At 28.1% G+C, this 15,301-nt stretch overlaps 1 protein-coding gene and 1 long non-coding RNA gene across 6 annotated transcripts in view; both read right to left on the bottom strand.

Annotated features, from left to right (window-relative positions):
• Nucleotides 1–15,301, bottom strand: part of LOC127279892 (UTP--glucose-1-phosphate uridylyltransferase) — a 237,922-nt gene that overhangs the window by 148,105 nt on the left and 74,516 nt on the right. For all 5 annotated transcript variants that reach the window (XM_051302548.1, XM_051302543.1, XM_051302545.1 and 2 more), the window contains exons 2-4: nucleotides 10,968–11,204; nucleotides 9,859–10,041; nucleotides 9,556–9,761 (exon numbers count right to left, since the gene is read on the bottom strand). In XM_051302548.1, coding sequence (XP_051158505.1) covers nucleotides 9,556–9,761; nucleotides 9,859–9,939 — 287 coding nt within the window. In that variant the 5' untranslated portion in view covers nucleotides 9,940–10,041; nucleotides 10,968–11,204. The remainder of the gene's footprint in view (nucleotides 1–9,555; nucleotides 9,762–9,858; nucleotides 10,042–10,967; nucleotides 11,205–15,301) is intronic.
• Nucleotides 948–2,676, bottom strand: LOC127279922 (uncharacterized). The gene is made up of 2 exons (XR_007842751.1): nucleotides 1,585–2,676; nucleotides 948–1,030 (listed from the first exon to the last, which is right to left on the bottom strand). It is a non-coding gene; the product is annotated as an uncharacterized LOC127279922 (long non-coding RNA).

Here is a 15,301-nt window from a genome sequence, read left to right as displayed (position 1 = left end):
TGATAGCATGATTTATTTAATACCTGTGAAGAACTAAATTTTTAGATACATATGTATGTTTGAATTTAAATTTTGTTAATTTTCTTGTTAATTTTAATAATATGCAATTTAAGGAATTTATGTACATTGAACATTTTAATTTATATCTAGGTATAGCAAAGAAGTATTCGTTGCTTTATATACTATTGTGGTGAATAGAGTGTATTTAAATAAATAGATTCAAAATACTGGAATTTAACTATGCAAAAAAAGAATATGTACCACGTTCATATTTTTGCACAAGCTGGCTTGCGACTGAAAATAAGCATTCGTTATAATGTTATTGAATTTCAACAAATAAAAATAGAATATAATTATTGAATTCATAATAATTTAATAATTTGTGTACTTTATGTACAGAGGTCACTTTAAATCAAAGATATAATATTTAAATTTAAAGTTCAATCAGGAACAATATAATACAATACAATACAATTATAATGTGTTCTTGTTTTGATTTTTGAAGATTCTTTTTATTGTTGCTTCGAATTAGTATTAATCCCTAATTAAGACTGAACTACTTATTAAAAATATGGACATGTTTAAAAATAAAAACTTTGTTACATAGCACGCCTTTAAATTTTTTTCCTTCCTTATCTTAATCCTTAAAACAATAATTATTCAATTACACGGATAAGTTTTTGGGAGAGCTGACGTACCAGTATGTTAATTTATCAACTGTGAGAGCGCTGGCAACCCACAGAAGAATATCTTTTACGCCTATGGGAATTCAGAGCTCCTACAGGGGCAAGCAGTAGACCCAAAATTCTGCTGTCTCTACGTTTCATGACTAGGAACAAGGCGCCACCATTGTTGATAGCGAAGAACTACCAAAAACTTTTCCGTGTATATTTTAAGAATTATGACAATTGTCATATTTTAAACTAGATTTATTGAAAAACAAAATGTAGCATTGAAAATTTGTTTATTTCCTATTCTTTTCAATTATCCGGATACATGCCGGCATCCATTAGTCCGGGTAATCGTGTCCCTACGGAATATTATATTTAATTAATTTATTAAATAAAACATTCTATATATATAAAAATTATTTAAAAATGCACAATTCACTTATAAATAGTATTAAAATTTACAAATTATACAGTAAAATTAAGTCAATTTACTTTTCACAATGACTGAATGTGAGAATTTAACATTATTAAACAATCGACTAGATTCGTAAAAAGTTACTATACAATCAATAAAATTTAACGAGTTAGCACAATTTATCTTACAATTAGTAATACTGTTTTATTAAAAGCCAATTAAACAATTTTTTAGTGTTTAAGCTTTCAGTGTTTCTATGTTTAGTTTATATTATTCAGAAAAGTACAAAAAAATTTGATAGAATTAATTGTATTTCTAATGCTGAAAACAATAATGAATATTTATTATTTGCATGCATTCAGTAATACACTAAATTTTAGTAGTATAAAATTAATATTTTTGGTAAAATTTTATCACCACCTAATGTTTAACAATATTTATAAATAAATTTATAAAGAAATTGTGACTTCTTTTCTGTAGGAAAATCTTTATGTTTACACTTTCTTTTGAAGTCTTTTTTAAATTTCAGTCCTTTTGGCGGTCGTAATATATTTTTTTTCTCCATTTTGAATTTTGAAAATCTGACTTCAAATTCAGAATCAGCGACCCCAAAAACCCCCGAGTAACAAGTGTCAAGCCGATTGCGTTTGATTTTCAAAATGTCTGCCATTTTGAATTTTGAAAATCTGACTTCAAATTCGCAATCAGCGGTAGGTTCTGAAAGAGGACTAAAAAATACATATGACTGCATGCAGAAACATTTGGCCGGTCACACTTCAACGAAATCTAGTGAATTTTTAGTAACTTTCTAGTAATTTTCCAAAAATTTCGATTGTAACTAGAAAGTTACTAAACATTCACTAGATTTTGTTGAAGTGTGACCGGCCAAATGTTTCTGCATACATGCACAGTGTATGCATGAGATAGAAGGACCGTACCCTAACAAATAAATTAAAATTTTTTTAATTTGTACAATATAACAATATCGTTATTCAAATTTGTTCAAAATAACAATTTTTATTCGTCAAGTTGTACAAAATAACAATATTTCCAGTTGTACAAAATAACAATTTTCTCAAAAAAAATTTGTGTCAATATGATACCGACCCGTGGGATCCTGCGTAGGATTCTTAACACGATCCCTCAGGGAACCTTTAAGGATCCTATGTAGGAAACTGTAGGGATCCTTTAAGGATCCTGTACAGGAATTTTGAGCTGGACATGCTAGCTAACCAAAAAAAAATTATTCAACCACCAATTCCAACATTGCCAAGTCAACATTTGTAGTCCGCAAAAATGCAATTTTAAATTTAATCACCTATAGGGGAGAGTGACAAACAGTGGGACACTTTTTTTTCAAAGACATATTAATATGTCAATTTTATATATTTTTGAAGACTTTTTGGTATTACCATAAAGTTTGAACTCTTTTCTACACAATGCACACATTCTATTAAGATTATATTGTGATTAAATAAAAAAATTTCATGTTTTTCAAACTTGATACATTTTTCTTGTTTTGAAGGTTTGTGTTAAACAGTGGGACACCTATTATTAAGTATATATATATATATATTTACAAAGTTTGAAACAGAATATTATTATTGAAATAATTATTTGGTACTTAATAATAGGTGTCCCACCTATTATAATAGGTATATATATATATATATATATATATATATATATATATTTTGCATTAAATAACAAATGTTGCAAAACGCTCATAATTTAATAATATTTTACATTTTTATAATACGATGTCAAGTTTCATATAAAAATTGCTATTATTTTTTTCACGTTTACAGTACTGCTGATCATGCGTCATAATTTGGTCATAACCTAAAAACAATTTAAAGAAAAATTTGAATAGTCGTTCTCTTACCAAGTGTTACTTTTTAAATGTTGTCGAACAATAATTGTAATAATTATTAATTATAAATTTTGAATTTTTTATTGTTTTTTAGCATAAAAAATCACATTTTTAGTCGCTATGTAAGTATAAATGCGCATGCGTATAGCTGACACAACTTATAATCAGTGTTGCCACAATCCACGTTTCATAAACTTAAATTTTTGCCTGTCCCAATGTTTAATGTCCCTCTGTTTTAATTGAGCAATCGCAAGAAACTATTTAAATAAAAATTGTTTGTGAAATTTTAAAATATTTTAAATTATTGGATATTATACTTAAAAACATGAGTAAACGAAGTAACAATTACACTTTTTTTTAAACTGTCCTATCTATATAAAAATCAGCATTGTATTTTAAGAAAAAATTTACTCTGGAACGTCAGAAACAGTTTTTTTCAATTTTCTTTGGAAATAATGAATCAATGTGGCTAAAAATTTTGGAGATAGTGTTGTCATAAACATGGTTTACATTTAAATTTTGGTCGAGTTTCTTTAAGTAGTTTTTCAGAAAATTAAAGTGTTCTACTGTTTAAACTGTCCCATTGTTTGTCACTCTCCCCTATATAGTGCATAATGAAATTTTTTACCACTTTCGAGGAAAGATTTTGCACTGAACATCACTTCTCAATTAGTCAGAAAAAATAAAAAAAAATACATTTTTACCGAGGTAAATTTTTAAGTAGAAATTGACTGCTAATTATTTGTTGAATTTCATATTCACATTTTACGTATACAGTCTATGTAGTATATAGGTAGCTAAAACATATATGCTGTAGCAAAACTGTGGAGAAAGTGCACAACGCATCACTGCGCAGCCCGTTTGCCATAAAGTCAACTAAGGTTTCACAGACTTTTCACAAATGAATCGTAAGAATTCAGTTAAAAATATTTAAAAGTTGAAATGACATTTAATGAATATTAAGTACCTTTCAAACATCTATTCCTAATAGTTTAACATTAAATCAAAAATAACTGGTTACATACTGAATTATAAAAAATTTTATAATTCGTTTTCAATATTTCAACGATGTTTTTAAGTTGTTGAAGAAAGTTAACTAAAATTTTACGGAAACAGTGTCCCGTCTCAAAGTGACAGACTAATCTCTTAATGATTCACGAACTAATTTTTTCCGTGTAAACTTCCCTGTTGAAAATTCCGACCTCGTTTACGACGTCGTATTCTAAGTAGTTTGTGACGTAGTAAACGACGTAGAAAACGACATAGTAAACGACGTCGTAAATGAAAGCGGAATTTGGGATAGTAAATGACGTCGTTTACTACGTCGTTTACGATGTCGTTTACGATGTTGCAAAAATTATTTTAATATTATTTATTTAGTAATTTAGTAAGTCCAATATCCAATATTAAAAATTTGAATAATAATTTAAAAAATCAATAATTTAAAAAAAAATTTATTTTTATTATTTTTTAATAGTTATTATTATTATTATTTTATTTTTAATATTTAAATTAAAATAAAAAAATGGTCATCAAAATATTAGTGAAACCATTTCTTCCAAAAAAGAATTTGTCTCAATTCCAATAAATAGGTAGGAGAGACATCGGGCAGAAAAAAATTTCGACAAGAAAAAAATTTTCAATCACTGCTTATATACCAATCTAATGGCACCTCAACTGCGAGAAACAGTTATGATGTTCGCCCTCCCTGTGGCGTTGAGCGAACTTAAGTCCAGAGCTGAGCCATCAGCGCAGCGCGGAAACATTTGAAAAATTTGATTTTATTAGATATTTTATTTTATTTTAAATATGACAAATAATTAACTTAATAAATAACTAATGTCATGAATAATTATTAATAACATAATGTCATACTTAATAATTCGTTAATTAATTATTTTTAACGAAAATTTGACAAAAAAAAAATTGTTGGCCAAAAAAAATATTACCATTAAAAAATAATTTTTTTGTTAAATTTTTGTAGTAAAAAAAATTTTTTCAAGACAATTATTTGTGACCTAAAAAAATATCACGATGAGAATATAATTAACAAAAAAAATTACTCGTAGCACAGAAAAAATTTCACCATGAGAAAATAATTTTTTTTAAATTTTATTTGTAAAAAATTTATTGGTAGCTCAAAAAAAATATCACGATGAGAAAATAATTTTTTGTCAAATTTTCTCTGTAAATAAATTAATTAACTAAATAACGTACCGTAAAACAGGGTTATTTCGCTCATTGCGGGTAAATTCGCTCACCCACTTTTATGCTTTATTTCAGCATTAAAATAAAGTTTAATACCTTTATTACCAGGTTAAAATGTTAAATTTGTTAATAGAAATACTAAATTTTAGTTTAAATCAAATTTAAAGCAAAAAAATGGGTGAGCGACTTTACCCGCATTGAGCGAAATAACCCTGTTTTACGGTAATTATTAGTTACTTCATTTTTTTACTACGAAAATGTAACAAAAAAATATTTGTAGCACAAAAATAATATTAAGATGAGAAATTTAATCAGTTTTAAATTTTCTCTGTAAAAAAATCTTTTGTGGCCTAAAAAAATTATCACGATAAGGAAATAACTTTTTTGTCATATTTTCTCTCCAAAACAATTAATTCACTAAATACCGTAATAAATCGTTTATTATTTTTACTACGAAAATTTACCAAAAATTTATTCGTAGCACAAAAGAATATCACAATAAGAAAATAATAATTTTTTTCAAATTTTCTTTGAAAAAAAAATTCGTGTTTTTAAAAAAAATTACGATGAAAAATAATTTTGTTGTAAAAATTTCTCTGTAAAAAAATTTAACAAAAAAATTATACGTAGCACAAAAAAATATTACGATGAGAAATTTACTTATTTTTAAATTTTCTCAGTAAGAAAATTATTTGTGGCCCAAATAAAATATCAAGATGAAAAAATAATTTTTTTTGTCAAAATTTCTCTGTAAAAAAAATTAATTAAATAGTGAGCTTAATAATTAGTTAATTAATTTTTTTACTACGAAAATTTAACCTGGTAATAAAGGTATTAAACTTTATTTTAAAGCTGAAATAAAGCATAAAAGTGGGTGAGCGAATTTACCCGCAATGAGCGAAATAACCCTGTTTTACGGTACGTTATTTAGTTAATTAATTTATTTACAGAGAAAATTTGACAAAAAATTATTTTCTCACCGTGATATTTTTTTTGAGCTACCAATAAATTTTTTACAAATAAAATTTAAAAAAAATTATTTTCTCATGGTGAAATTTTTTCTGTGCTACGAGTAATTTTTTTTGTTAATTATATTCTCATCGTGATATTTTTTTAGGTCACAAATAATTGTCTTGAAAAAATTTTTTTTACTACAAAAATTTAACAAAAAATTATTTTTTAATGGTAATATTTTTTTTGGCCAACAATTTTTTTTTGTCAAATTTTCGTTAAAAATAATTAATTAACGAATTATTAAGTATGACATTATGTTATTAATAATTATTCATAACATTAGTTATTTATTAAGTTAATTATTTGTCATATTTAAAATAAAATAAAATATCTAATAAAATCAAATTTTTCAAATGTTTCCGCGCTGCGCTGATGGCTCAGCTCTGGACTTAAGTTCGCTCAACGCCACAGGGAGGGCGAACATCATAACTGTTTCTCGCAGTTGAGGTGCCATTAGATTGGTATATAAGCAGTGATTGAAAATTTTTTTCTTGTCGAAATTTTTTTCTGCCCGATGTCTCTCCTACCTATATTTATTGGATTTGAGACAAATTATTTTTTGGAAGAAATGGTTTCACTAATATTTTGATGACCATTTTTTTATTTTAATTTAAATATTAAAAATAAAATAATAATAATAATAACTATTAAAAAATAATAAAAATAAATTTTTTTTTAAATTATTGATTTTTTAAATTATTATTCAAATTTTTAATATTGGATATTGGACTTACTAAATTACTAAATAAATAATATTAAAATAATTTTTGCAACATCGTAAACGACATCGTAAACGACGTAGTAAACGACACCGTAAACGACGTAGTAAACGACATCGTAAACGACGTAGTAAACGACGTCATTTACTATCCCAAATTCCGCTTTCATTTACGACGTCGTTTACTATGTCGTTTTCTACGTCGTTTACTACGTCGTTTACTACGTCACAAACTACTTAGAATACGACGTCGTAAACGAGGTCGGAATTTTCAACAGGGTTAGGTTTTACGCAAATTTTTACTGTGATATTACACAATGTTTCTCATAAACACGAGTAAGAATAAGGAGTCTTCACTCTGTGCGTGGATTGGAGGTGAATATGACTTTTTCGAAATTCAATTATTTTAAAAATTATTAAAATTCTTTGTAAAAGTAAATGTAATAAAAATGTTTTTAATCATATTTAAGTAAAATTCAATAATTTACTGTAAAAACAATAATTGATTGTTAAAGAATGTGTATTAAAAAGAAGTTTAAAGTTTGTGGATTTTTAAAGAACTTTATTAAAATTAATAAAATTAATTAATTTGTAAATGACTTTTTAGATACAAATAATATCTCATATTTAATATTTACTATTTATTCAATTACTTAATTTTTCAAAAATATGGAATTATGTGATTTTATAATACACTTTTCAAAAATAGCAGACGACTTTTATTAGGGAAATCAATAGTTTAAGGTTTTTTTTTGTTATGAACGCCACCTCTGACTATTCTAATTTTCCGGAATGATGTTACCAGAATTGGGGACATTTTTCCTTTAAAGTGAAGACTCCTTATTCTTACTTCGTGCTCATAAAAAACGAAAAATTAAATTTTTAACCTAAAAATCAATTTACAAAAACGGCTGGATGAAATATTTTGAAGTTTTTGCAAATTACGGAGAAAAGTGTCCAGATTAAAGATAGGGAAGAAATTTCAAAGTGAAAGCATCTTTAAGTTAAAGTGTGTTAAGGCGTTACATATCTTTATGCGCGTCAAAAAGAGGAATTTTCAAAAAATTTGTTAGCTGTTTAAAATGTTTTTAATACGAAGTTTATTTTATCGAATAGTACATATTTCGATGTACTTGTATATATACATTTTTATTAAAAAATATTAATAATTGTGGAAACTGTAGTCTTTGCACTAAAACACCTTTATTTATAATTGCTTACGGTGATTGCCAAATGTCAGACAGAGTTTAACTAAAATTAAAAAACAATGGAAATATCGTTAGTATATTATATTACCGCGTGCGTGAACGAAGGGTTTTGAGAAAAAAATTTTTACTTGAAATGGCGTTGATTTTTCCCCAAAATCGTGATTTTAGGGATTTAAAATTTGGTTTTTCGACCAAAAAAAATAAATTTTGATTTAAATTTAAATTCCTTCGTTCACACTCTAGCTATTATATAGCTATAGCTTTGGTTCTAATAATCCGATTTTGATGAAATTTTGGGTAATCATTCTCGAGAGTATGTGCTTTTGATATATGCAATGAAAAAAAATCGATTTTTTGACCCATGAAAAGGTATATAACCCCTTAAAGTCCACCGTGCCCAGAGACATCCTAAATATCCCTGTCTTCTGAGTGTTGTTTTTTAAAAAATCTGAAAATTTTCCATGAGATTTTTTTGAAACTTTTCATAAATCTTACTTAGCATGTTTGCAGCAAGTTTTCAATATTTGCCACAAGTTTGCAGCAAATTGACCATGCAAAATTGCTCCATGTTTTTGTGCAATTTAAGAATATTTGAATCAGATGTGCTTATGACTTTTAGAAATTATTAACCTAACAAACAAGTGTTCACTTTTTTTAACTTCGAAATGTCACTTTCTTTAAATGTTAATTTAATAAAACACTTTGAATACTTAAAATCGACTACATGCTATTAAGTAGATACTTTATCCTATTACATTTTATAACGAAGTATATCGTTATTTAGATATAAATCCCCAATATTTATTATATGGTCGAGAATTCTATATATTAGTATCAGCGTCGAATATGTCAAGCAGGGAGATCTATTCGCATATGTGTGTGATTGTGCGTGTCAGCAGTTTCTCCTTAGTATAGGTGGTTCGTTGTCCAATGAAGGATTAGGAAGTTCCAGATATTTCCGGATTCTCACCGACCAAGGGCCAGCAGGAAGGAAGAGGGCGCGCAATAATCAATCGAGAGATCAATCCGAGCTGCCGTGTAAGACGAACGTGTGTTAACGAACAGTGTTATAAAGGACTATTGATATTTTGATACGTGTAGTGATATAGTTGTTAAATAAATAGTATTGTTAATAATCGTGCGTTTATTGTATCTTTATTCATTGGGTTAAGTCGCAGCCACATCGTCGTCCAGCGGATTATCTCAACAAGAGTGTGTTTCGTGAGTACAATACAAAAGGTAACAGGTAGTTCAAATCAGGTCGTCGTCGTGTTTCTCGATCGTTTCAGCGGAATCTCCCCATGAGAGAGGCTCGTATGCCGGAGAGTATTGTGTAGAGAAATCACAGTATGTAATTTAAACACGGGATTGTGGGATATTATTATTTTAACTAATATTTCTAAGATCTAAATTAGCGTTACAATTTAAATTAAATAAAAAATACTTACGCTTCCAAGTCTTGATCAACATTACAATTTTGAGCAAGTGGAAGAAGTGAATCTTTAGATATTCGTGGATAGCAACTCTGTTTAAATACATGTATCTCAACATCCAAATTCTTGTACTTTCTGATTATTCTTTGTGTATCATGATCCGTATTAAAAGAGTTCATTAAAATGAGGGGCACGTTTACACCATAAGTCTTATTTAGATTCTAAATTATAATGTAATATTAATTATAATTATTCCAATTATTATTATTATTAATAAAAATGCTAATAGTGTTAACATAGAGATATAGAATAGCTTACTTCAATTTGTTGAACTGTAAGATCCAAAAATGTAAAATTGTTACGAACAGTTATTACTGATTTTGGACCATGACATCCCATGCTTGTGCCAAGACCGCCATTTAATTTTACGACTACTAATTTATTCAACAGTTCTTTGATTTCTGCTACACTTGGCTCAGATAAATCACAATAATCATAAATCTAAAATAATTATGAAACAATTTACTGACAAATGAAAATTATTCGTTTAAAAGGTCGTCTCGTGTAATAGGTCTATAAACAATTATTTTATTTGATAAATTCCTTGCAAAAAAACGATCAATGGCATCATTTCATATTTGAAGTACTAAAGTTGCAATGCAGAATTCGAAAAATTACGCATTCATTAAATATCCCGATTTTTGTTTAACACGTCAGATATTTTGTTAACTTGCAAATTTCACCACTTACAATAATTATTATTGCTCACTTTGATGTTATTTCCTTTTTTCTCTATTTAAAAATCTCGCATATTTGAACATAAATATTTTTTCATTCTCCATTTTCTCAAATGTTTCATTTCTCGAATTTCGCATTATAACCACAGTACTTCAAATACTGAATGGGGCTGCTAATAATTATTCTTTTATTACAGGGTGAATTTTATAACATGTTCAGAACACATTAAATTCACACCATATATTTGTCTCAATATTTTACCAAGTGATAAATTCTAATATATGATACAATATTTTTTTAATGTTTGAACTAGAATAATTTTTATATCCATTAGTGATTTTTAGAAAGTTCCAAATTGAAAAAAAATTTTAAATTAACATTTCAACTGTACTATAAATATTTAATTTTCAATATTTTTACCTAATTGTAGTATCGATTATACCTACCGCACCATAGATTTAAATAACATTTCATTCTACATTTCATATATATGAACAGAACATACTTAAAAACTGTAAACACGATTAAAGTCTACATCTTAGCGTTGGAAAAGATTTAATTTTTTTTACAAATATTAAGTATTTGGAAAAATTTCGAGTATAATTGGTTACAAAACATACACAGAAATAAAATAAATATACTTATCTCACGATACTTTTCCCTTAAAAAGAAGATAATAAAATACGTACTGCATTGTCGGGTAATTTTTGTATACGATCCCACTCTAAAGAGGGTCCTTCTTCTTTCAGAAACCTTTTGAACAAATTTTTAAAACCTCTAAACTCCTGTCCAAAAGCTTCTCTTAGGGGTTCAGGAGCTGTTGCTTGCAATCTATCAAGTTCGTTTTCTAAATGATTAAAGGCATCTTTTTTAGTTCTTTCTCTAAACTCTTGATTGTCAGAAGGACTTCTTTGATGACCCCTTAGCTATAATAAAATAACAAACTTAAAATAAAATTTTTTATTTAAAAAAATATGTTACATTCACGAAATATTCGCAATTTGGTTCTAACACAAGAAATTGTTTAAAGAAATTTTAACACATTTCCAATTAGAACAGGCATCGGCAAGTAATATTGCTTAGGACAAGATACCCAGTGCGAAATCGTCAAGGCTCATGACTGACATTGCATTGGACCAATATTGGATAACCCTTGGAATATCCACATCCTTTCCAAGACTGGGCTGTCTAATATTAATCCAATATTGACGGCCAAAATTAATAAATATTTAATTAATAAATTATAATTATGTAATTGAGCCGCAACGTGCAATAACAACACCACGCTCGGACTGTGGATCCCAACCGTAATATCTACTTTTAGTTGCGCGATGAAAACGAGACTGGGCCAATAAAGGCCTTTCTCCAATAGGAACCTAAACTTTTGCGTTGCGTGACTGACGCGTTGATTTTAGCATTGGTTGCCAATAGCAACCGACGCAATGCATACGCAACGCAAGAGTTTAGGATCCTATTGGAGAAAGGCCTTAAGGAGACTAGATTCTATCCCCCTCTATGCAACTCGGAGTAGATATTGCGGTTGGAACAGACAGTCCAAGCGTACATGTTATTGTACACTACGGCTCAATTATAATATAATAATATATTTTATTTTTTGATTACCTATATTTTTAATAATAAAATTATTGAAATTTAATATTTCTATAAAAGGAAACACAGACAATTTATTAGAAATGGCAGATCCACAAAAAACTCTATTATTGAATTAACAATTGTAATCAAGAGATATCTGCGACTCCAAAAGAGAGCGGAGAGAAGAGCTGCAGCGAACCTTTCTCGCAATCAATCGAAGGAAAAGGATTCGCGTCGTGGCTACTGTACGACGTAAACGAGTTTGCGGGACCGTTTTTCCCGCTTTAAATTTCTATTAAATTGTATGATAAAGTTTTTATAATTTAGTGCAAATAACACTGTGCAACAGAATTTCATTTTTTTTATTTCTGGGATCCCATTTATAGAAAAGATTCTTACGCAATGCCATGTTAAGGGGGGGGTATAGTTAATTCGGTGAAAATAATGCACACTTTTAAGAATTTTTTTTGGCGATACAAAGAAAGTTAATATATTTATTAAATTTTTATATAATAGTACAACATTTGAACAGTATTTCACCAAATTTTCATTGCAAAATATTGCGAATTGAGCGAGTAAGAGCAAATCTCCTCAGGCGCTTGCAAAAAAAGTTATTTTACGGTGTACACTCTAACTCGCAACAGAATCATCTAAAACAAAAAAACCAAGATGCATTAGTCAAAGGAGATGTTTCTCGAGGTAACCCTGGGAGCTTTTTTTGTTTTTTAAAAAATTACTCATTTTACAATAACAAATTCGTCGATTTTTTATAGAAAAAATCGGTTTTTTGGCTTTTATGTGTTACGAAAAATCGAAAAATGAAAAAAAAATCCTCCCAGCGTTACCTCGAGAAACATCTCCTTTGACTAATGCATCTTGGTTTTTTTGTTTTAGATGATTCTGTTGCGAGTTAGAGTGTACACCGTAAAATAACTTTTTTTGCAAGCGCCTGAGGAGATTTGCTCTTACTCGCTCAATTCGCAATATTTTGTAATGAAAATTTGGTGAAATACTGTTCAAATGTTGTATTATTATATAAAAATTTAATAAATATATTAACTTTCTTTGTATCGCCAAAAAAAATTCTTAAAAGTATGCATTATTTTCACCGAATTAACTATACCCCCCCCCCTTAATCTTAACACCAAAATCAGGTGTCGGTTCAACAGCTGATTAGCGGGAAACTCGCACCAACACATTCTCACTTTCCTCACTTTACACGGCAACACACAAATACACTCACAAAATCACTACGCGCGCAACACACAACCAACGCGCTGCGTGTATGCACAATTAGTATTCTCATAGCAATCAACCGCAAAAGTCGTTCTCACCGGCATTTTGCAGTGATACGTCCCACGTAATGTGCTAGGGACTATTACACGGAAAAAAATCTTGTTAGAATATGTAATAAATCTGAATAGAAATTTTGATATTTTTGTTTTTCAATTGCGAAACATTCTAGTTTGATAATAAAAGTTAGTATAGTTTTACGAATACCTTTAACTGAAAACATTTTACGAAAACTGAAATTATTATTATTTCTTAATTCAAATCTACAATTTTCGAATATTGAAAAAACTATAGGAAAAAACAGTATAGGAAGTAAACAGTCTAGCACTTTGTTATTTACTAAATTTATACGAAAAACAAGAACCAATATTCCGTAATTTGCTAAAACTATACGAAAAAGCAGGAGACGTGAAAAAAAGAAAAACGTCGGAACCACCAATGGCTCTTTTCTCAGGTTTTCTATCCTTTTCTATTCGAGGGTAATTGGGGTCTTTCTTAATACACACACATAACTGGTACTATAGGCCTGTTGTCTGGTCACATGCAGTAAGATAGTATTAACCTCAAAAACAATAAACTCAAACATTTATCACGGTGCATCTCATTACCAAGTCATTTTTATTCTTTTAGGTGTTATCAATTTTATTAAAATAACTTATAGGCAACTCTTAAAATAATTATACTTTTGTGCTTGACCACAGCGTGGTCACGCCATTTTTGTTCATTATATACTACATTTGTGTTTTAAAATAAAGTGTGAAAATTAAGTGAATTTTGTACATAATTGAATTATTTCCTCCACCCACTCCTCATTAAAAAGAAAGTGTAAATCTCAAACAAATAAGTTTCGTTGAAACTTATGTCTCTCCGGGGTTTCCAGGGTCAGTAACACAAGTCTACAAGTGATTTCCAATGTATTTTTGTGTGCTGAACACGATTCTAAGTTCCAAAGTTGCTTAACATGTTCTTTGTGTATTTACCCCCATTTTTTCCAAATCCTGACGTGATACACAATTTTGGAACCTGGGATAAATAAATAAAAATAAATGCTGTTGCACTGTGTAATTGCTAATTGATATCATATATTTAATAAATTTGTGACAATATTATAATGTCAATTTGGATTATTATTATGTCTTTATTTTGTCCCAGGAAATCATGAGGACAATCATTTATGTACAATACAATTCATAATATACACTAATGTTTGTATAAAAATTCATAAATTAATTTAAATCTAAAGTTAAATAACAATAATAAAGATAAAAAATATAATAATTTTTTATGATTACAATAGCAGAAATCATAAAACATTCAAACAAAAACAGACTCTACTACTCTCTAGAAAACAAAAGTCTAACAACTGCAGAATGGTATGAAATAGAATAAAATTTATTTTTTTACAGATATGCAGAATCAGGAATTAACATTTAAATAGTAGGATTAAAATGAACAAAATTAAAATAAAAAAATAATACATTTTAATTATCAAGAGCTAACAAATATTTGAAAAGTTTGGACCTAAAAATACCAATTCTTTCTGCATTAGTTATAGAATAAGGAAGAGAGTTCCATAAAGTTATAGCATCAATAAAAACAGGATTTTTATATCGTTCAGTTCTACAGAGAACCTGGCTGAAAAAACTTGTACAAGAAAATGTACAAGTTCTTGTACATGTTCATTAATGAACTTGTAAATTTTCTTGTACATGTTCAAGTAATGTTCTTGAACAAGTTCAGCATCCGGAATTAAGACATGTTCTTGTATCAGAACTTGTACAAGATCCTGGACAAGAAAATATGCTTGAACAAGAAAATGTACATGTTCTTGTACAAGAAAATTTGTTTAAAAATATTTTGAAAAAAATTTGAAATTTCAATAAGTTATAATTATTAAGACTCTTCACGTTCACTTATGCATGCTAAAAATTATTGCGCAGCTGTAAAGGCTAAAGAAAACTACTGTGCAGCCTTTAAAGTTTTTAATTTTTAATTTAAAAAACATAAATGAACATATGCAAGAACATGTTCCACATCTGGTACAAGAAAATGTACATGAAACCTGCACAAAATAATATGTACAAGAATATGTACATTTTCTTGTCCAGGATCTTGTACAAGTTTTGGTACAAGAACA

Source organism: Leptopilina boulardi, unplaced genomic scaffold (assembly GCF_019393585.1).
Source record: "Leptopilina boulardi isolate dan_hultmark-lab unplaced genomic scaffold, ZJU_Lbou_2.1 LbouV2_224, whole genome shotgun sequence".
NCBI classification, from domain to species: domain Eukaryota; kingdom Metazoa; phylum Arthropoda; class Insecta; order Hymenoptera; family Figitidae; genus Leptopilina; species Leptopilina boulardi.
Note: the sequence above shows the minus strand (reverse complement) of the source record. Positions and strands in the feature narration are given on the sequence as shown.